Here is a 22298-nt window from a genome sequence, read left to right as displayed (position 1 = left end):
TATGAATATAAAGACATAGTACGGAAAACAATTTAATAACAAGCAGTCTCATTCCAGTTTTATTTTGAAGCGCATTACTCACATTTTTATGAAAGAGTTGATTGTTTGAAATTCTATCAAAGGATTAGTTCACTTCCAGAATAAAAATCTCCTGATAACTCACTTACCCCCATGTGATCCAAGATGTTTATGTCTTTCTTTCTACAGTCGAAAAGAAATTAAGGTTTTTGAGGAAAACATTCCAGGACTTCAATGGTGGCCAATGGCTTGAAGGACCAAAACTCACTTTCATCAATTTTTTTCCTCCAACTATAAAATCATCTTACATTTTTGTATCTTTCTTTGCACGTTCGCTTTGTAAACACTGGGTCGGTACGTCCCCCTACATCATGCGTGAGGTCGAGCTAGAGCGTTTGTGGTTGAAAAAGTATACATTTGTATTTTTCTTAGAAAAAAATTACGATTGTTTCGCTAGATAATACACTTATGCTGCGTTCCAGGCAGGTTTTTTAACTGGTAAATCACCACTTCAAACCACGACTCACGACTTTGTAGCGTTCCAGGCAAGTCACGCCAAACTGCCTGGGCACATTTATGAATTATTAGTATTTTTATATTATTATTAATTTGATTGCAACGTTATATTGTCCTAAGCTCTATTTTTCCACCGTGTGCCACTTGTATAAACAACGCACGCATTAGGGCTGACTTTGTTGTTTCGCGGGCTACGTTACCTCAGAGCTCGTAACTGGGAGTCCATTGATCTAGTACAAGTTCAGTGCACTTTCACTGGTAGAAGGTTGGAAAAATCGGGTTACGGGTTGCCTGGAACGCGGCATTACTCCTGTCTGGAATCGTGTAGAGCCCTATGAAGCTGCACTGAAACTGAAATTTGGACATTCAACCTGTTGGCCACTATTGAAGTCCACTATATGAAGAAAAATCCTGGAATGTTTTCCTCAAAAGATGAAAATGTCTTTTCATCTAAAGAAATAAAGACAAAAACATCTTGGATGACACTGGGGTTAGAAAATTATCAGGAAATTTTCATTCTGGAAGTGAACTAATCCTTTAAAATGACAGTTGACCAAAAAACTGTCACTATTTGCTTTCCATAGGTCCTTCCAAACCTGTAGGACTTACTTTCTTTTGTGAAATACAAAAGAAACCAAAGGGTACTGAAAACAGTTTTCGTGACCATTGACTTCCATTATAATGGACAAAAAAAGTATATAGTGGGTTTTCACAACATGTCATTAATTGGCCATATTGGCAGCACTTAATGTAAACAACGCCACTGAACCTAATTTTCACGGTACTAATCGGTCGAACCAGGAAAAACATTTGGAGTACTACAGACTGCTGTAAAGTTATAACAAATCAAGGAGAAGAGTGCAAAAAAATGTCTAAGGAATAAAAGGAGTTAACCAAACTAAACCAGGGTTTTCAGGGCAAGAATCTTGAAAACAGTCAAGTTTGTTCTTATCATTTCCGGTCAAGTATGTCAAATATTAGGCTAATATCTTAATTATTATTGCTTGTACATATCTTTACCACCTATTAACTTTAGTTTGTCAAAATATTGTGCCTCTTCCTGCTTACTAGGTCCTTGTCTATATGATTTAGCAGCTTTCACACATTTTTTTCTCTGTGGTTTAGACAGCAAAAATTAGCAGAACAACATATTCAGTAGCATTAACTGTACAATCCATGCTGTTGTTTACATCCAAGTATCGCCAATATGGCCGCGCATTCAGGTTACTGACCAAATCGTGGCGTAAGTGCAAACCCTCTATTCATTTATGTTCTACAAAAGAAAGCAAGTCATACAGGCTTGAACCTAGCTAAACTTTAGTCAAATAATTTACCATTTACACATACTGGTAATTCAACAAAATATATTACACAAAGGCTATTTATATATCTTATACATTTGTTGTGACATTTATTGAACCTGAAATTTAGAAAACGTATTTTTGTTTTACGTAAAATCTTGTCGTAAAAGTTTAAGTATAAACATGCGTAGCATTTTCTCATGGCTGCTCCTTTCAATCACAGGCAGCTGTGTATGATGGACAAAAACGATGCATCATTTGCTAGATTAAGAGGGCGTCACAGTTCACCCACTGACACATCTTACTCTCCCCTATGTGGAATAAAGACTGAAACATCGCTAATGTCAGATGTCTTTGTCTGAGCTGCATCTGATTATGTGCCAGCACGATAACAATACTCGCGTCACTGCAGCTGGAGGTCCGTCTAATCATACGCTGCGTCTCAGAACATAGTGAGGAGCCTACATAGACAACATTTCAATTTGAAGTGTTCCAAACGATGCCAAGATACGCTGTCTAATCTAGGTTTTGCACACAACCATAACGTTCATTAGATCAGATGATTGTTTATAAATAATCTTAGAGATGCGCGTGTGCTGTAGGCAGTAGACACACAACAGCTGGACCAGCTATCTGATCTAAAGCTTTAAGAGACAGTTCAGACAAAAATGACAATTCTGTCATTTACTCATCCTCGTGTCATTGCAAACCTACATGATGTGTAGATTGTGTGGATATTTTCTTAATCAAACAGTACTGGCACCAAATTGGCACCCATTGTACGGACAAAAAAGCACTGAGACGTTTCTCAAAATGTCTTCATTTATGTCCACAACAAAGTCATAAAGATTTGGAATACGGTGAGGGTGAGTAAATAATGACAGATGTTCGTTTTTGAGTGAACTATCCCTTTAAGTTAAACACTCCGCGATTGAAAGCCAGCTATACCTACTGACGCCGAACAGACACCACCCTGATCTACAGATAAAATATAAACAAACCGCATAAAAACACTCCGTGTGTTTCAGATCTCAAGAAAATATTACGGTTTGAGCTAATCACAGGCCAGCTCCTTCTGAAACTCTGCCACCCCCTTGTTCACCGCCCTTCAGCACTCTGTTTGAACAGTGAGGTAAAGGATACTTGTTGGACGGATCGTTGCGTGGATGTGTCGGGGGACTGTGATTCCTTGAGCAGCTGTAAGATCTGCTGAAGTCCCTGCTCGTCGGGTTTCCACTGGCACTCCATCTTGTATGGCTGGAGCCTCTCTCTCTCTATAGGCGCACAGATCTACACCCTTTCACATCAAATAACGGCCTCCACCTTGACCTTCGGCTCTAAGACAGGTTGTTATCGAGAGGAAGATGAAGAAGACACCTCTGCTAGAGTCCACTGTGGATAGACCCGGGTGAAAATGAGCGTGTTTCGCGGGCGTTGTGTTGCTGGTGACGCTAGGCTAGCTTACATACATGGACTCGGTCTGGTCCGGATCACCGCACATCGACAGCGATAAGCCTCTGCGTTGCACCGTCCGGGTCCTAGCGCCGGTCGAATTGACGGCTGGAGGGATTTGGCGGGGAAACCCTACATGTGACCCCAAGAAGACAGCGACACAAGCCCGGCTAGCTCAGTCGGTAGAGCATGAGACTCTTAATCTCAGGGTCGTGGGTTCGAGCCCCACGTTGGGCGAATTCTTTATTTGCAGGCTACAATTGCTGCATTGTTCTGTGAACAACAATTACAATACAAACAGACAAAGGAATCATAAGGTCCTACTGTATAATATATGCCAGAGATAGTTCACCCACAATGAAAATTTTGTCATTTTCTCACCCTCACTTTGTTATAAACCTGTATAATATTCATCTGTGGAACATAAAATAAATGTTTCTGCTTTCCCCCCTTTACAATGGAAGTCAAAAGTAACCAAAACTGTTTGCTCACCAACATTCTTTAAAATATCTTCTGTTTTACACAGAAGAAAGAACATCATACAGGTTTGGAAGGGTGGGTAATGATGTCAATTTAATTTCTAGTCAGGGTTGCCAGGTTTTCACAACAAAAAACTCCCCAACTGCTAGTCCCAATCGCATTTTGGAGGGGGCCCCCTGGTAAAAATTGCATTCCGGGGGATAAAATACATGTTTTTTGGCAGGGTTTCCCTGGTAAAATTTGCATTCCAGGAGACATCTTAGTCCTGTGCTGGCCACAGTAGCTTCTCTAAAGGGAGGGGTGAGCGGTGGACAGAGCCGTTGGTTGCAATTTACAACCTCACCACTAGACGCCACTAAAATGTACACTCTGCACCTTTAAGTTAAATATACAATTTTAAATACAAAATTTTATTTAATTTTCTCATTTTTGTCAACTCAACGTTCTGGACAGTCAACAGGCATTTATTTTCTGGGAAGCGTTGCCCCCCAACCCCCAGCTAAACATCACGTTATTGAGGTCGCTTTAACCAGTGGGCATAAAAAAAAACCCTCAGTAAGCGTGTTAAAGTAGCCCAATTCTTTGGGAAAACCGCAGACTTGGCAACACTGTTTCTGGGTGAACTGTCCCTTTAAGACGGTTTGACATAAAAAAAATAAATAAATAAATAAAATGAAGAGACTTGAATGGTCCGTGTACCTACGTATAATTGGTTTTCTCGTTTTTGTTTTCAAAACAAACAAACGAATAAATGATTGGTTTATGCAATATTTACATTTTCTCCGGAACACAAAAACGAATTTCATTCATATTTTCTATTTTGTTTTCATTACACGTCGTTCAAATGCAGATATTAAAAAGTCAACAAAACCAAATCGAAAAATTAAAGTTTTTTTGAACAAAGCGCGTTTTAGTACACCGGAAGCTCGCTGCTGCCGCTGAAGGTTTTCACTTGAGACATAAAACATAAACGTAAACATACGGAGCCCGCTGTGTCACCTGCAGGAGAAAAATAATCAATCCATGGCGACGGTTTTGCAATTCGTCCCCTCAGTTTATAAACCGTACTCACGAATTCTTAAACTGTTCCCTCGGTTTAATAAATCGTGCCCACGGATTAACAATCCTGGAGCTCAGATTTTGTAAACCGTTCCCTCGGATTTTTAATTCATAATCTGTGCGCACGCTTTCGCAATCAGTTCCCACGGGTTTGTAAACTGTACTCACGGATTTGTGGCCCCGCCCCCAGATTCAATAAGGCTACCTGTTTATAGGTGCTGGATGCATTGTATTGCCTTTATTAAACTTTATTTTTCATAGTAGGCTATATGAGACCATGCAACTGACAAAACAATGTTTTTAGCGTTTATTTTACATTAATAACCAATAGAATAGCTGCTAAAACACCACATCTGTGTTTTATCCTAATGATGATTAATGTAAAATAAACGCTAAAAAGAGGACTATTTTGTAAGTGCGAATCATGCTACTTTAACGCACCAAAATAAAATAATAATTGAAGAGCGGCTTCAAACGGCTTTGCCTTATTTTTCAAAATATAAAATCGCCTGAATTTTGTAAAAAAAAAAAAAACGTTTGGAGAGAAGGTAAAAAGCAATACAAAACAAATAATTTACAGGTTATGTTGTCATTCCTTTGCTCTCAAACTGAATGCAATGTAATAAGAGGCCTTAATTAATAATAACATTAACAGTGAAGCATGCATCTAACTCTGGGTGAAAAGCTTATAATAAAATCGCCAAAATTCGTCTACGTGTTAAGAATGAGTATAATTTCCAAAGCTGTAAAAGGTTATTTAAAAATAAAGCATTCATTATAATAAACAGTTTACTGTCTTAATGTCTCCATTTTTTTAGTCTACAAATTAAAATAATAATTACAATTATTAGTATTATTTACGGTGAGCATTGCTGTCACAGACATAAGAACCCTGCACAGGCCTCAAATCTATAGGCCCTAGATGCTGGCCCGAGTTTATCAGAATTCAGTAATATGGGCCCCAATCCGACCAAACCCGTCTTTTCCCCCTCTTCTCACAAAACAGCGTATACTACTGTTTCAGCTATTAAAATAGTCCAGTTTTGTATGTAACGCAAAGTGATTATATTTCGTTTCGTTTTTATTAAGTTAATTTAGAAAAAACATTTGGAGCATTTTTTTGTTCGTTAAATATAAGTTTTTGATTTTTAAAGTAACGACCAAGCGGCAAGCGGCAGAGAATGAGTTGATCATATTGTGTTTGATCAATTTTGCCTTCTCAGATAATCACAACTTGCCTAAAATAAATATAGATCTAGGCCTAAAAGAGTTAAAATATAAAACAATGTTAATTTCAACGTTAAAATAATATAAATGTGCGCTATTAGGCACAAATGCAATTGTTTGCTTTGCAGGACATAGAGGAGCCAGCGCAATCACTTGCATTTTTGCAGTGGATACAATTTAAAATATTCCGTTATTTTTGCTCATAAAGGTACGAGTAATACATTATTCGGAACTGTAAATGGTCTACTTTTATTTGTGTGCACTCACAATATCAACAAAATGTTGCAAACAGTGCTTGAAACATTGAAAACAAACATGATCCCCTCATGCCATCTCAAGGAGCCTTCTCAGCAAAACTCAGCGAATTAACTCACAGACAAGATATTTATAGAAAGCTTTAAATTATTACTTAACGAAAGAGAACAAATCAAAAACAAAAACTATTTCATCATGTAGTCTTGTAAAGATTAATTTCTCTCTAAAGGCGCGTCCAAAGAGGAAATGGCGATCGGCAACTTCATCCTTGCGAGACACTGACTCAGAAAACACAAGCGTTTTAGCCTTTATTTTACAATAGCCTACTTGCCAATGGGATAAAACACAGGCGGTGAATATAAACACTTTTATATTAGTTTAATGTTGAAATTAAGATTGTTTTATACTTGAACACTTTTAGGCCTATAGATTTTATTGTAGGCAAGTCGTGATGATTTGAGAAGGCAAAACTGATCAAACACAAGCTATGATCAACTCACTGTCTGCCGCTGGCTGCTTGGTTGTTACTTAAAAATATATATATATATTGAACGAACAATAAAATGCTCTAAACATTTTTCTAAATTAACTTAATAAAAAAACGAAATGAAGCAACCACTTTGCTGAACTATTTTAATAGCTGAAACAGTATATAAGCTGTTTGCGTCACCGTAAATAAATAATACTACTACTAATAGTAATTATTATTATTATTTTAATTTATAGGCTAATAAATGAGTGCACTTAAGACAGTAAAATGTTTCTAATACAATAATTCATGAATGTTCTATTTTTAAATAACCTAGAAATGTGTTTGCGAACTATTCATTCTATGAAGACATATTTTGGTGATTTTATTATAAGCTTTTCACCCAGAGATAGATGCATGCTGTTAATGTTATTATTAAATATATATTATTACATTGCATTCAGTTTGAAAGCAAAATAATTAACATAACCGGTACAGTTTTGTATTGCTTTTTACTTTCTCCTCTCCAAACTCTATAATTTTTCAGAAATGGTTTATAAACTCAGGGGACAAATTGCAAAACCTTCGCCACGGATTGATTATTTTTCTCCTGCAGGTGACACAGCGGGCTCCGTATGTTTACGCCCGTCTCAAGTGAAAACCTTCAGCGGCAGCAGCGAGCTTCCGGTGTACTAAAACGCGCTTTGTTAAAAAAAACTCTAATTTTTCGATTTGGTTTTGTTGACTTTTTAATATCTGCATTTGAACGACGTGTAATGAAAACAAAATTGAAAATATGAATGAAATTCGTTTTTGTGTTCCCGAGAAAATGTAAATATTGCATAAACCAATCATTTATTCGTTTGTTTGTTTTGAAAACAAAAACGAGAAAACCAATTATACGTAGGTACACGGACCTTGAATGAACTGAAAACTTGATTATCAGATTTAAATGAATACGCAAATCAAATTTGATCAGTTTCAGAATTTAATTAACCTATATATACAATTTTAAATACATAATTTTATTTAACTTTCCCATTTTTGTCAACTTGCCAACAAGTTCTGGACAGTAAACATGGACATGTTTTTAATTTCTGGGCAGAGTTGCAGGTTTTCACAACAAAACTCCCCAACTGCTACTGAAAACTAGCCCAACCTGGTAAAAATTTGCATTCCAGGAGGTAAATATCATGTTATTGAGGTCGCTTTAACCAGCGGACATAAAAAACAACCCCACGGCAACAGTGTTACAGTACCCCAATTCTGTGGGAAAACCACAGACTTGGCAACACTGTTTCTGGGTGAACTGTCCCTTTAAGACTGTTCAACTCAAAAAAGGAAATCAAGAGAATTAAGTGAAAACCTGATTATTAGATTTAAATAAAAACACAAATTTGATCAGTTTCAGAATTTAATTAACTTAAATATACAATTTTAAATACGTAATTTTATTTAACTTGCTCATTTTTGTCAACTTAAAATTCTGGACAGAAAACATGTTTTTAATTTCTAGGCAGAGTTGCCAGGTTTTCACAACAAAACCCCCCAACTGCTACTGAAAACTAGCCCAACCTCGTAAAATTTCGCATTCCAGGAGCTAAATGTTATTGAGGTTGCTTTAACCCACGGACATGAAAAACAACCCGCAGCAACAGTGTTAAAGTAGCCCAATTTTGCAGAAAAACCACAGACTTGGCAACACTCTTTCCGTGCGAACTGTCCCTTTAACTCAACTCAAATAAAAAAAAGTAAATGAAGAGACTTAAATTACCTGAAAACCTGATTATCAGATTTGAATGAAAAGACGAATCAAATTTGATCCATTTCAGAATTTAATCAACTTAAATATACCATTTTAAATACATAATTGTATTTAACATGCCCATTTTTGTTTTATATTCAAACTGGAGAAATATTTCCCAGGCAGTCAGACAATGTGAGCATTTTGATGTCAACTCAAACTTCTGGACAGTCAACATATTCAAATGCTCCATCAATACTAAAACAGTATTTATTATAAATAAATGTCTTTATACATCTCATGCATGGCATTTTGACCACATACAAAACAACCACCCATTTTTTGCATCTCTATCTCTACAGCAACACATTTTTAAATATTGTATGTTGCTGATTTACAGAGTTGACAAATAAAATACTGATTGCTGGTCTATTCACATTTCCTTAAACAGGAATACAAAACTGCACAACATCCTAAATTATTAGAACATCACTTTATTTCTTACTTGATTTCAACAACTGAAGGTAACTATCGTTGGCGCAAAACAGGAGGAGGTAGGTGATGCCAAAGCCTGAACATGAATTGGCTGCAGGTCAAGAGTGTGCAGGTCAAGGATACATCTTTGCTTTTGTAATACAATACACTAAAGTTAAGAGTCTTGAACTTTCTATGGGTTCACTCTAACAGTAGTGTGGACTGCAGAGTTTTACAAGTCCTTCGGCTGGTCCTTCTTTCCTGCTCCAGTATTCCCAAAGGCCTCTTTCTTCTAGAGGGAGTGTGACACAGGAAATCATCGATGGTCTGCTTGGTGATCTGGTCGGCCTCCTCTAACTGTTTCACCACCTGCTCCACCTTCTCCTCCCACAGCCCACCAGCACTCTTGTTCCTCAATACATTAACCTTAGAGAGCAGAAAGGAACAGATGACAGGGAGAGAGAGAAACAGATTAAACAGGAAACAGATTAAAAGCTGTTTTACAATCTGTCCTGGTTTAATCTAATTATTGCTTTTCATACAATAGTTGTTTGGATTCTATATTTATAAGATGAGGATTTCATGCTCCATATACAGTAAAGCCTGAGATTATTCATACCCCCTAATCAATAGAAAAGCCTTTACAGCAATCAAATGCTTCCTATAATTGCTGACCAGCTTTTTGCTTGTCTCCACTGGTATTTTTGCCCATTCATCTTTAGCAACTCTTTCAGGTTGAAGGGATTCCTTGCCATCACCCTGATCTTTAGCTCCCTCCCCAGATTCTCAATTGGATTTAAGTCAGGACTCTGGCTGGGCCACTGCAAAAAGTTAATGTTTTTTGTCTGCTAACCATTATTTTACCGCTTTTGCTGTGTGTTTTGGGTCGTTGTCGTGCCGAAATGTCCACTGGTGCCCAAGACCAAGTTTCTCTGCAGACTGCCTGATGTTGTTGTTGAGAATTTTGATGTATTGCTCCTTTTTCATGGTGCCGTTTACTGTGATTAGGTTTCCTGGTCCACCGGCTGAGAGACATCCCCAAAACATTAGGTTCCCACCACCATGTTTGACAGTGGGAATGGTGTTCTTAGGGTTGAAGGCTTCTCCTTTTTTACGCCAAATGAATGTTACATCATTGTGGCCAAACAATTCAATTTTTGTTTCATCTGACCATAAAACAAAAGACCAAGAAGTCTTCTTCTTTGTCCAGATGAGCATTTGCAAAGGCCAAGCGGGCTTTTGTGTGCCTTATCTGGAGAAGTGGTGTCCTCCTTGGTCTGCGTTCATGGAACCCAGCGGTGTGCAGTGTCCGTTGGAGATGTTGCCACCAGCAGAGCCCAGATTCATCAGGATGGCCTTAGCGGTGATTCTTTTTTACCTCTCTCACTATCCCCCTGGCCAGCACAGGTGTCACTTTTGGCTTCCGACCACGTCCTCTGAGATTTTTCACAGTGCGGAACGTCTTGTATTTTTTAATAATACTTTGCACTGTAGCCACTGGAACTTCCAAACATTTAGATATGGTCTTATAGCCCTTTCCTGACTTGTGAGCAGCCACAATGCGCAGCCGCAGGTCCTCAGTGAGCTCCTTTGTCTTAGCCATGACTGTCCACAAACCAACAGCAGAGAGCTTCTGTTTTTCACCTGTTGAGTTGATTAAAACAGCTGTTCCCAATGAATCAGGGTAATTCGGATGCTTTAGAACAGCTTGGACTATTTGGAATGTTATAGAACTTTGGATTTTCCCATAGACTGTGACAGTTTGCAAAGGGTATGAATAATTTTGGACATGCCACTTTTTGTTCAAATGTAAATAAAAGCTGAAAAATATTTTTTTCCACAATGATGCCTCTTGTACATTGCTTTATTATCTTTTGGGAGAAGCCGGTGTCATTTCCAGTCAAAAAAAAACTTGCTAGTTGAATAAAAGTAACTTTAAGTCAGAATTTGCCAGGGGTATGAATAATTTCAGGTTTGACTGTATATTTTTTTTTAAAGTACCTGTCAAGTTTTTTGACAACCTCAAATAAATTTTAAATATGTTTTATTATATGTATGAATTTAGCTTAGTACACAAATATAAATTACTGTTTAAAAGTTTGTGGTCAGTAAGATGTTTTTAAAAAAAGGTCTCTTATACTCACTGTGGCAGAATTAATTCATTATGCCACAATACAGTAAAACCATAATATTGCAAAATGTTACAATTAAAATAACTTTTTACATATATTTTTAAAAATGTAATTTATTCATGTGATGGCAAAGCTGAATTTTCAGCAGCCATTACTCCAGTCTTTAGTGTCAAATGATACTTCAGTTTTTCTCAATATAGTGGACTTCAATGGGAGGCAACAGGTTGAAGGTCCAAAGTTGCAGTTTCAATGCGGCTTCAAAGTTCCCTACATGATCTCAGCCAAAGAATAAGAGTCTTGTCTAGCAAAACATTTTTATGCTTTTTAACCACAAATGCTTGTCTTGCATGTGCTCGACTTCACATATTACGCAGTCAAATTGGAAAGGTCACATATGACGTAGGCAGAAGTAGCTACTCAGTGTTTACAAAGCGAACGTGCAAAGAAAGTCAAACGCCATTTACAAAAAAGGTAAAACAACAATGTCAGATGACTAAGTTTTTTGGCCTACCCTACCTTTTTGAACCGAAGTGTGCAGATGAAGGACTAACCGTGTGACCTTTCCAACAAGCTAGAGAGCTAGTGTAAGATGAGCATTTGTGGTGAAAAAGTATCTAATTATTTTTTTTTTTAGGAAATGGCAGATCATTTCGCTAGATAAGAGCCTTATTTCTTAGCTGGGATAATGTAGAGCCCTTTGAAGCTGCATTGAAACTGCAATTTGGACCTTCACCCTGTTGCCTCCCATTTAAGTCCACTACATGGAGAAAAATCATGGAATGTTTTCCTAAAATGACTCCTAATAGTAATTATGAGGTGTTAACTGTAGGTGTGTCCAAACTCAAATGGTATATCTGATATCTTACCACTTCCTGAGAGAACTGTGTTTTTTTCACAAACACCAGAGTCTTTGACACTAGGGCTGTTGTGAGGGCAGAGACTGCTTCTTCCATGGTCCCTTTCATAGCCAATATGAGAACCTACAAACAGAGCAGTTAACAAATGCAAGCTCTCTTTCAAAGCTTGATTTAGATATATACACACACTTACCCTTAGGTTTTGGCACAGCTGACTGTCCGTGCTCATGATCTGAGAGTAGAATGCCTGGGCTCTTTCTAGATCATTCTACAACATTCATCAAGTAAAAAGAAAAATAAGTGATTTACTGTTAATATCAAATTATGTAACATTGTCAGTGATTCAATGATAATTTCACAATATCTGAATGCAATATAGATACAGTTAGTCAAAAGTTTACATACACCCTGCAAAATCTGCAAAATGTTAATTATTTTACCAAAATAAGAGGGATCATACAAAATGCATGTTATTATTTATGTAGTACTGACCTGAATAGGATTTCACATAAAAGACGTTTACATATAGACCACAAGAGAAAATGTATTGAATTTATTTCAAATTTAGTTGAATTTATAAAAATTACCCCATTAAAAGTTTACATTCACTTGATTCTTATTACTATACCGTTACCTGAATGATCCAAAGCTGTTTTTTTGTTTTGTTTTTTTCGTTTGTTTTTGTGATAGATGTTCACGAGTCCCTTGTTTGTCCTGAACAGGTAAACTGCCTGCTGTTCTTCAGAAAAATCCTTTGGGTCCCACAAATTCTTCAGTTTTTCTGCATTTTTGTGTATTTGAACCCTTTCCAACAATGACTGTATGATTTTTGAGATCCATCTTTTCACACTGAGGACAACTGAGGGGCTCACAGGCAAATATTACAGAAGGTTTTAACTTAATTAATTTTACTTATTTTGTCTTAAGGAAACATGTAAGTATCTTCTGTAGCCTCTGAAGGGCACTACTAAATTAAAAAATATGATATTTAGGCAAAATAATAAAAATGTACAAAAAGTTTACACCCCCTGGCTCTGGTTGCTTCTGGAGCATCAGTAAGTGTTTGAACCTTCTGTAACTGTTGCATACGAGTCCCTCAGTTGTCCTCAGTGTGAAAAGATGGATCTCAAAATCATAGTCATTGTTGGAAAGGGCTCAAATACACAAAAATGCCGAAAAACCAAAGAATTTGTGGGACCTGACAGATTTTTCAGTTTAACTGTTCAGGACAGAGAAAAAAAGGACTCATAAACAACTATCACTAAACAAAAAAAAAAAAAAAAAACAGCTGTGGATCATTTAGGTAACAACACAGTATTAAGAATCAAGTGAATGTAAACTTTTTGTCATTTTTATCAATTCAACTATTATTTTTCTCTTGTGGACTACATGTAAACTTTTACGTGAAATATCTTATTCAGGTCAGTACTTAATAAAATTACCATGCATTTTGTATGATCCCGCTTATTTTGGTAAAATAATGCACATTTTGCAGATTCTGCAAGGTGTATGTAAACTTTTAACTTCAACTGTATTGCACATACCTATATATAGAGTAGTATACATTTATTCTTTCATTTGAAATTAGATACAGAAATTTCAGTAGCTTACCTGTTTGAGAGCAAGAGCAGTTGCAAAGCAATAGGCATGTCGAGGGATGAGGTTGCCTTTTGTCTGACCTTCTTCCAACAGGGTCAAACAGATATGATACGACTCTGAGGTGTTCTGTCAATCCCAAGATACAGAAAGAGTTTATATAATTATATTTATTAAATTCTGTTGTATTTTACATTGCTTGAAATTACAGTGAGAAACTACTGCTCAAAAAAAACAAGCCAAAACATTGTACCTGTTAATAAAGATTCTACACATTGTACATGTTATTGTTCTGAATTTGCTGAAATTATATCACATTGCTTTTACCAGTTTATAACAAGTAGCAAAGACTAGCATGAAGGTGTTTTTGTTGAACGGCACTCCTTGTTTTTTCATCTCTCGCACCACCTCCAGGCCACCTGTGAGAACACCATCAGTGACCTACATCACATAGACTGAAACCATGGCAACAACAGACAGACCATTTTGCATTTTTGCAGATATGAAGCAGCACTGGTGAAGGATTTGATTGTGGTCAATCAATTCCCTCATAAATCTCAAATAAGCATTTGTCTCACTAGCTTTTTAAATAGTTTCAATTTTCAGATGCTTCAGCTCTTTTTCTCATACAACTTTTTTGAGCCAACAGCAAAGGCAACTGTAGTAGCACAATACAAATCTTACTGATTGTTTCACACTCCAGCAGAATAGAGAAACAAGTGGAAGAAACTTACTTTTGTAACACTGTTTAGTGAAAAGCATGTCGATACCAATATTAAAGGACGTACAGTCTGAAAAAAATCCTTTGAGAGCCTATGCAAAAAAGACAGACAGAAAGACAATGTCAAATCTCACTACAATTCATGTATGTAGTCATAGCGTAACATTGGTGTTTATTTTCACATACTGGATCTGTCAGAGCTCTGGCTCCCAGCTCCTCTAAACCCAGCTCATAGCATAACCTCATGAAAAGAGGGCCAAACCTAAATTCCCCAATTGCCTTGATACGATTCTCTTCATTGTACCTTGAATGGACAGAAATAGAAAGATAACAAAAACATATCCATATGCAGAATTTGCACAGATATCTAAATACCTTCTAATACTAACAGAATAATATGTGAACCAGTCTTAAGTAGCACAGGTATATTTGTAGCAATAGCCAAACATGCATCGTATGGGTCAAAATGATCGATTTTTCTTTTATGCCAAAAATCTTTAGGATAGTAAGTAAAGATCATAAAGATTTTCCCACCGTAAATATAACAAAACTTAATTTTTGATTAGTAATATGCATTGCTAAGAAATTCATTTGGACAACTTTAAAGGCAATTTCTCTCAATATTTAGATTTTTTTTTGCACCCTCAGATTCCAGATTTTCAAATAGTTGTATCTCAGCCAAATATTTTCAAACCATACATCAATGGAAAGCTTATTAATTCAACTTTCATGATACATAAATCTCAATTTGACACTTATGACTGGTTTTGTGGTCACATATTAAATATTGTTAAAAATTAAGATGAATATTATATTGAATGCAGTTGAATCACTACGCATTTGCTCTTTTGGTAAACACAAATATCTTTATAATATATATAGTGTTCATTTGAGGCAGTTTTACCTGTACATCGCATTTCTCGCCATAAAAACATCTTCAGCAGACTGGCATAAATACAGAAGCATTTTCAGTTCATCCCTTAAAATTAGCTGCTTTTTCTCCATTTTCTGATTTACCTTATCAAAGTAATAACCTGTTAAAAAAATAAGTGACATTTAGGGCAAAATGAGAAAATTACAATTAAATGGGCACTCATTGCCTTTTTTTATGTTTTACTGGCCAGACAGTTGCGGACATGTAGGGCATGAATATCGCAACAGTATCATGCATCACTGCCAGCCATGATTCATTAATTCTGCATTAGGTCAAATTGTCAGATAGCAGAGATAATGAGATAAATATAGTAGTACTCAGCTGGTCATGTGATCTAAACAAGTCAGCCCCTATAAGGCAACCCACTTTCATGTAAAATAAAACAGATTTTGTTAGGCAACTAACATGACTTCAGTCTGAATGCAATCTCATGTGGGTGTTAAAGGAGCGGTTCACTTCCAGAACAAAAATTTACAGATAATGTACTCACCCCCTTGTCATCCAAGATGTTCATGTCTTTCTTTCTTCAGCCGTGAAGAAATAGTTTTTTGAGGAAAACATTTCAGGATTTTTCTCCATATACTTCCAAAATGCAGTTTAAATACAGCTTTAAAGGGCTCTTAATGATAGCGAAACGATCTGTTATTTTCTTTTTAAATTACAATTTATATACTTTTTAACCTCAAACGCTCGTCTTGTCTTGCTCTGCCTTAACTCTGTTTTTTTCCGGTTCAAGGCAGTTAGAAGTATATAAATTATAATTTTTAAAAACAAAATAACAAAATGTTTTGCTAGATAAGACACCTCTTCCTCGGCTGGGATCATTTACAACCGCATTTAGGATCGTTTGAAGCCACTTTTAACTCGGGGCACCATAGAAGTCCACAATATGGAGAAAAATCCTGAAAAATTTCCTCAAAAAACATAATTTGAACATCACGGATGACAAAGGGGTGAGTACATTATCTATAATTTTTTGTTCTGGAAGTGAACTTCCTTAATGTTTTTTTTTTTTTTTTTTAAGTTCTGCTTAAAAGTGCAGCTTAAAAGTAATGAGATTTTGACATCAGAAAGTGGTGCAAAGTTATTTCAATCATGCAAAATGATGCCTGCCTTTTGATCCCGACACTTGGGCAACAGCAAGTTTCCTCTGCTGAAACTCCTGCAGCTTCACCACATCTTCAGACAAGAGGTAACGTTTAGCTGAAAAGAGCATTTGTAAACGAGTAAGTTTCATAACAGTTGTTAGAAAACCCAAATGTCAAGCTTTGTCGTGGGGCTGTCATTTGTTTGACCACTTTCATCACGTTTTAGGGTTATTTCCAGCAGGAAAGTAAGACAGAAAATGTAAATAAAAACGACAATACAGGTAACGTTACACATAAAAAGGGGGGACAGTGAACAATTCTTCAGTCCTCATACATTTTTATCTGCGAGGACAACCGTGTTGTAATTAAGTCTGTAAATATTTCTACACTTGTTGTGTGTGTTCATGCTCCAAAAGCTCAACTCCTTAATGACCCTGGCCTTGACTCTTAGCGCCACTTTCTATATATTCTTAGTTCTTTGGATAAAGCCAGCCTAAATATAGAGACCAGCGTTATGCGCATATTACCTCCATGTCGACATTTTAAACAGTCTGATTTGATGGCTCCTCGAAGCACTGCGGCTCTGGACGAATCGGTCAACATTAAGCGGGCGCAAGCATTCAGTCCTCGCAGCGCCATGTCTGACTGAGCTCAGGCATCAGCCACAGTGTGAACTGTATATCAGTCCTGAATATGCGAATTAATATTTCAGCAGGTAGAATTATTTAGATATATTCGTTAAACAACATATACTCTTAGTGTTAAAGCACATTAAGTAATTGTATATATTATTATCGATACAAACAATTAAAACGTTTTTTAATAACACGGCACCCCCGTTTTAGGTCAAAATGGAACATTCCAATGTGGCGCTCTCCAGTTACCTGGTATGTTTATAATGCGAGTATTCAATTTTTTTTTTATCTTAAAATAGGCAAGAATATATTAAGAATTATATGAACGTGGAAAGATTTTCTCCAAACGCATTCTTTTTACTGGTAATTTACGCCCTGCATCTAACGCTAGATCTGCGTATACACTACTACAGTATATCTATGTTATAGCAACAACACCTTCTGAATCAGCAGATGGCGCTATTGACCACAGACTAAACACTCAGCTGAGATAAGTATTGGATTTAAATTGAGGAATACAAAACTCTTTTCAGGTTAAATTAACTAAGCTTATGACAAGTTTGGTGGAGACAAACAGATTTGACTATCTCTGATTTAAAAAGATTCAGTAGGTTGTTTTATTAAGAGCACTTCTATCTGAAAGCTAATAAGACATTGCTGTGAGACAAATTCCCTAGATAGACTTAAGACAGCTTTTCTGTCTGTAGTTGTTTTGTATTACAATAAAAAGAAGAGCTATTAGTGAAAAAATAAAAGCTAAATGTGTGTCTTTGCTTTCTCTGCTCATCTGTTCTAACCACACAGCAAGAGATAATCAATTATCTGCTGGATAATTGCCCAGCTTCTTTTCTCGGCATTGAAAGGTCATCATTAATGGCTGTGAGACAAGAGACCGAGTTCTAATGCATATACCACATTAATACATCATGTGTGACAAAATGATTAGCTGGGAAATTTTGTCAAGACAAGTTTGATCTAAATTACTGCATGTCTAGATTGTGTTAAGCATCATGCTGTGAGTTGAAATTATTAGCTTGATTTGAATGCAACTTAAATATAAAAAGTCAGAGAATCCTTTGTACTCTGTGTAATAGGTACTGTAAATAAGCCTTTAGGTGCACTTTATTTTAAAGGGTGTATAAGGTCATTGAATTTGGCTCTGTGATTGATGACTGTACAGGATTGTCAGGGATTGAATTTGTGGCTGTAGCCAAGGGCATCTTCTCTGTTAAGCTAGACATAGTGTTTCTGCATGATAACTCATTGTGATGGGTGAATATTTCCATGCTTTCTGGTATACACAGATCTGCAAAATGTTAATTATTTTACCAAAATAAGCGGGATCATACAAAATGCATATTATGTTTTATTTAGTACTTAAAAAAGAAAAAGATATTTCACATAATTGTTTACATAAAATCCACAAGAGAAGATAATAGTTGAATTTATAAAAATTGCCCTGTTCAAAAGTTTACATACACTTGATTCCTAACACTGTGTTGTTAGCAAAATGATCCACAGCTGTGTTCTGTTGTTGTCATTTAGTCTTAGTTGATAATAATGAGTCCCTTGTTTGTCTTGAACAGTTAAACTACCCACTGATAGAAAAATCCTTCAGGTCCCACAAATTCTTTGGTTTGACAGCATTTTTGTTTATTTGAACCCTTTTCAAAAATGACTGTATGATTTGGAGATCCATCTTTTCAAACTGAGGACAACTGAGGGACTCATATGCAACTATTACAGAAGGATTCAGAAGGAAAAACGATGCATTAAGAGCTGGGGGGTAAAAACTTTTTGAATTTGAAGATCAAGGTAAATTTAACTTATTTTGTCTTTTGGTAAACATGTAAGTAACTACTGTAGCATCTGAAGGGCAGTACTAAATGAAAAAGACTATGATATTTAGGCAAAGTAATAAAAATGTACATATCTTCATTCTGTTCAAAAGTTTACACCCCTGCCTCTTAATGCATTGTTTTTCCTTCTGAAGCATCTGTGAGCCTTTGAACCTTCTGTAATAGTAGCATATGAGTCCCTCAGTTGTCCTCAGTGTGAAAAGATGGATTTCAAAATCATAGTCATTGTTGGAAATGGTTCAAATACCCAAAAATGCTGAAAATATACAGAATCTGTGGGAGTTTTTTGAAAAAACAGCAGGCAGTTTAACTGTTCAGGACAAACAAGGGACTTATGAACAACTATCACTAAACAAAAAACAAAAACACAGCTGTGAATTATTCAGGTAACAACACAGTATTAATAATTACGCATAAGTAAACTTTTGAACAGGGTCATTTTTATAAATTGAACTATTATTTTCTCTTGTGGACTATATGTAAACATCTTTTATGTGAAATATCTTATTCAGGTCAGTACCAAGTAAGAAATAACATGGATTTTGTATGATCCCTCTTAATTTGGTAAAATAATTAACATTTCGCAGATTCTGCAAGGTGTATGTAAACTTTTAACTTCAACCGTATGTAAAGCACATAAGGCTAACAGGATGACATGACCATAGATTTAATATAGTTCTAGGTAGTTATTTTATAGGGTAATGTTTTGAAAGACTTTTGAGCTGATTAGATGTGAAAAGAAAATTGAGATTTGATTGCTTACAGTTCACATAACGGTGTGAGCAATTACAAGAAGTGCTGACAGTGCAAACACAATGGGGATTTTTTTTTTTTAAGATGGCGGGAAAGATCTGCGAGTAAGCATGTTAGTGGTTACTGTGTAGCTATACTTAAGGGACAGTTTTGCCTTTAGATGTGAGCTAAATCTAACAAAATCTTCCTCTGGGGAAGTTCAGAAATGTCCTTAATTGAAAAGTGGCTCTAAGAGTGCTAAAATGCAAAATGTCTTTATTTAGGGGTTAATATTTTGAGACAGTTTTGTAATGAGGTTTATTTAAAACTATAGAAGCCTGTACTACATACATATATATGAAATGTGTGTGTGTGTGTATGTGATATATGTAAGATGTTTAAGACAGACAGTAACAAAACACTGATTATGTTATACCTAGAGTCCTTGCGTGGTCCTGGTGGGACTCTGCTGAGTGTTTCCTTAGCAACAGCACCTCACCCCATTCAGCTGAGACCGTCTCTTGCCCAATTGGAGGCTGACTCTCAAGTGCACTGGATTATTGATGAGATCCAAGATGGAGGTGTTCAAATGATGCTATGAGAATAATGTAGCTAATAATATAAAGTCAGGACATCATTGATTTTTCCTGCCATAGATCATGTGTTCACTGACATCTGACAAATTACAGTACCATCTGAAAAAAGCCTTGCAGATCTACCAGTGTATTTCATGTTCACATGTTCATTGATATGACTTTCATTGGTAGTTTTTTTTTTTTTTTAACAAGAGCATATTGTGAGCGGCCAAATTTCAGATTTATATGTAGTGCTTTCTTTAGCATTACCCAGTGAATCAAATATTTAGCTATTCATTCATAACTGCTAATATTACAGTTGTTTTGACATAGGTTGGTTGTGTGCATTTAACAATACCTACATGTTTTGAGAGACCTTTATTTAAATAGTGATTTTTTTTTTCTTTGCCTTGTTACAAAATGCATTCATTGACCATTTCTTTCAAATCTCATGAAATCACTTAGCCAACCAGAACTTCAATAAAACTCACTTTCACATTTAAATTTATCACAGTAAACTACAGAATTCATTTTCCAGTTCCCTTCATCTCCTATTTAGGTTTTTATGCTTGACATACACTACCAGTCAAAAGTTTTTGGACAGTAAGATTTTTAATGTTTTTTAAAGATTCTTCTGCTCACCAAGCCTGCATTTATTTGATAAAAATACAGGAAATGTAGTAAAATTGTGAAATATTTTTACAACTTAAAGTAACTGTTTTCTATTTGAATACATTTTAAAATGTAATTTATTCCTGTGATCAAAGCAACATTTTCAGCAGTCTTCAGTGTCACATGGTCCTCCAGAAATCATTCTACTAATGCTGATTTTCTGTTCAGGAAACATTTTATTATTATTATTATCAATATTTTAAACAGTTGAGTTTTTCAGGATTTTTTTTATGAATGGGGGGTGTTTAAATATAGAAATGAATACTTTTATTTAGCAAGGACGCTTTAAATTAATCAAAAGTGATGATAAAGACATTTACAATGGTACAAAAATATCAATTTTAGATAAATGCTGTTCTTCTGAACTTTCTATTCATCAAAGAAACCTGAAAAAGCCTATTAACCTAATAATATATGATAAATGTTTTTGAACAGCAAATTAGAATATTAAAATGATTTCTGAAGGATTATGTGATTGGAGTAATGATGCTAAAATTCAGCTTTGAAATGACAGGAATAAATTAGATTTGAAAACACATTCAAATAGAAAACTGACATTTTAAATAGTACAAATCTTTCAACATTCTACTGTTCTTGCTATACTTTGTGTCAAATAAATGCAGGCTTGGTGAGCAGAAGAGACTTATTTAAAAACAACATTAAAAATCTTACTGTCCAAACACTTGACTGGTAGTGTACTACAGTACTAAAGATCTGTTGTTATGCAGTTATGTTACTGTATTCAGGTTTTTCAAAGTACTTTTGTTATAAGTGACTCTTTACATTGTTGACTTTTTTTGCTACATGATGCATGAAATGCCATGTGGTTTTAGTGCATTTTGAAATAGATGTTTATTGCTTTATCAAGCTGTATATTAACAGTTGTTCTAAAGTCACTTTAGGTTTCATGACCCATCTGACCTGCATTGATCCCTCTGACATCATGCTCAGATACATAAAAGTAATAGCATGCTGTGACCCAGACTTCTCACATTGAACTTCTGCCAATGTTATTTCTCTGGTACTTTTGCCGGCAGACATTTACATTTTGATTTACCGCTACGGTTCTGTCTGGGTTTGAAAAATGCCTGCAGTGCCCAAGTCATCATTAGTTAATGTCCTCAATGGTATAAGGGCAGTGATAGCATGGTAGACTGCCAGGCCAGTGACCAGTCAGTGTTCCCTCAATCAAATAGATGATAATGCAAACCTTTATTTACCATAACAGCAACATCTTATTTTTGTTGTATAAAAGCATGTAATGTTATGTTATGTTTAACTTTTTCCTTTTGAGGTCAAATGTTTGAATCCACAAACTACTTGCCCAAATCCAGTTTATTTTAGGTAAATCTGGTCAGAGCCAGACCTCTAACCAGAATCAGACACATGATCCCTGGGGCTCAGGCCTGTTTTGTAGCCAATTAAACTCTCAGAGATGCCTGTGAGCAACCACAAGCACACACAACCACACTCTACAAAAAAAAAAGAAAGAACACAAAGCA

General features: G+C 35.8%; 2 protein-coding genes and 1 non-coding gene across 4 annotated transcripts in view; 1 reads left to right on the top strand and 2 right to left on the bottom strand.

Moving 5' to 3' along the window:
- Positions 1-3329, bottom strand: part of tnpo1 (transportin 1) — a 37977-nt gene extending 34648 nt beyond the window's left edge. Inside the window, exon 1 of one of the 2 annotated variants that reach the window (XR_012355576.1) lies at positions 2979-3329. Coding sequence is in view for 1 of the 2 variants with exons in the window: in XM_073839676.1 (XP_073695777.1) it covers positions 2979-3083 (105 nt within the window). In the remaining variant the exon portion in view is untranslated. The remainder of the gene's footprint in view (positions 1-2978) is intronic. The other variant, XM_073839676.1, reaches the window with a different exon arrangement.
- Positions 3330-3451: 122 nt separating this feature from the next.
- On the top strand, positions 3452-3524 carry trnak-cuu (transfer RNA lysine (anticodon CUU)). Its single transcript has one exon. It is a non-coding gene; the product is annotated as a tRNA-Lys (tRNA).
- Positions 3525-8600: 5076 nt separating this feature from the next.
- ptcd2 (pentatricopeptide repeat domain 2) lies at positions 8601-16968 on the bottom strand. The gene is made up of 10 exons (XM_073840543.1): positions 16851-16968; positions 16349-16438; positions 15206-15335; positions 14488-14605; positions 14315-14393; positions 13908-13999; positions 13596-13709; positions 12178-12252; positions 11994-12107; positions 8601-9421 (listed from the first exon to the last, which is right to left on the bottom strand). Exons 1-10 carry the CDS (start codon positions 16960-16962, stop codon positions 9197-9199), a joined length of 1149 nt encoding a protein of 382 aa, XP_073696644.1. The 5' UTR covers positions 16963-16968; the 3' UTR covers positions 8601-9196.
- Between the last annotated feature and the right edge of the window lie 5330 nt (positions 16969-22298).

This window comes from Garra rufa, chromosome 5 (assembly GCF_049309525.1).
Source record: "Garra rufa chromosome 5, GarRuf1.0, whole genome shotgun sequence".
NCBI classification, from domain to species: domain Eukaryota; kingdom Metazoa; phylum Chordata; class Actinopteri; order Cypriniformes; family Cyprinidae; genus Garra; species Garra rufa.
Note: the sequence above shows the minus strand (reverse complement) of the source record. Positions and strands in the feature narration are given on the sequence as shown.

What these genes read in the sequence shown, in the direction of transcription:
- ptcd2 (XM_073840543.1), bottom strand. Translation starts at nt 16,962, where the DNA reads ATGGCGCTGCGAGGACTGAATGCTTGCGCCCGCTTAATGTTGACCGAT. An exon ending in CTGCTCTTGCTCTCAAACAG is followed by an intron (nt 12,253 to 13,595) that starts GTAAGCTACTGA and finishes TGAATGTTGTAG; the next exon opens with AATGATCTAGAAAGAGCCCA. An exon ending in CACAGTTCTCTCAGGAAGTG is followed by an intron (nt 9,422 to 11,993) that starts GTAAGATATCAG and finishes CTGCTCTCTAAG; the next exon opens with GTTAATGTATTGAGGAACAA.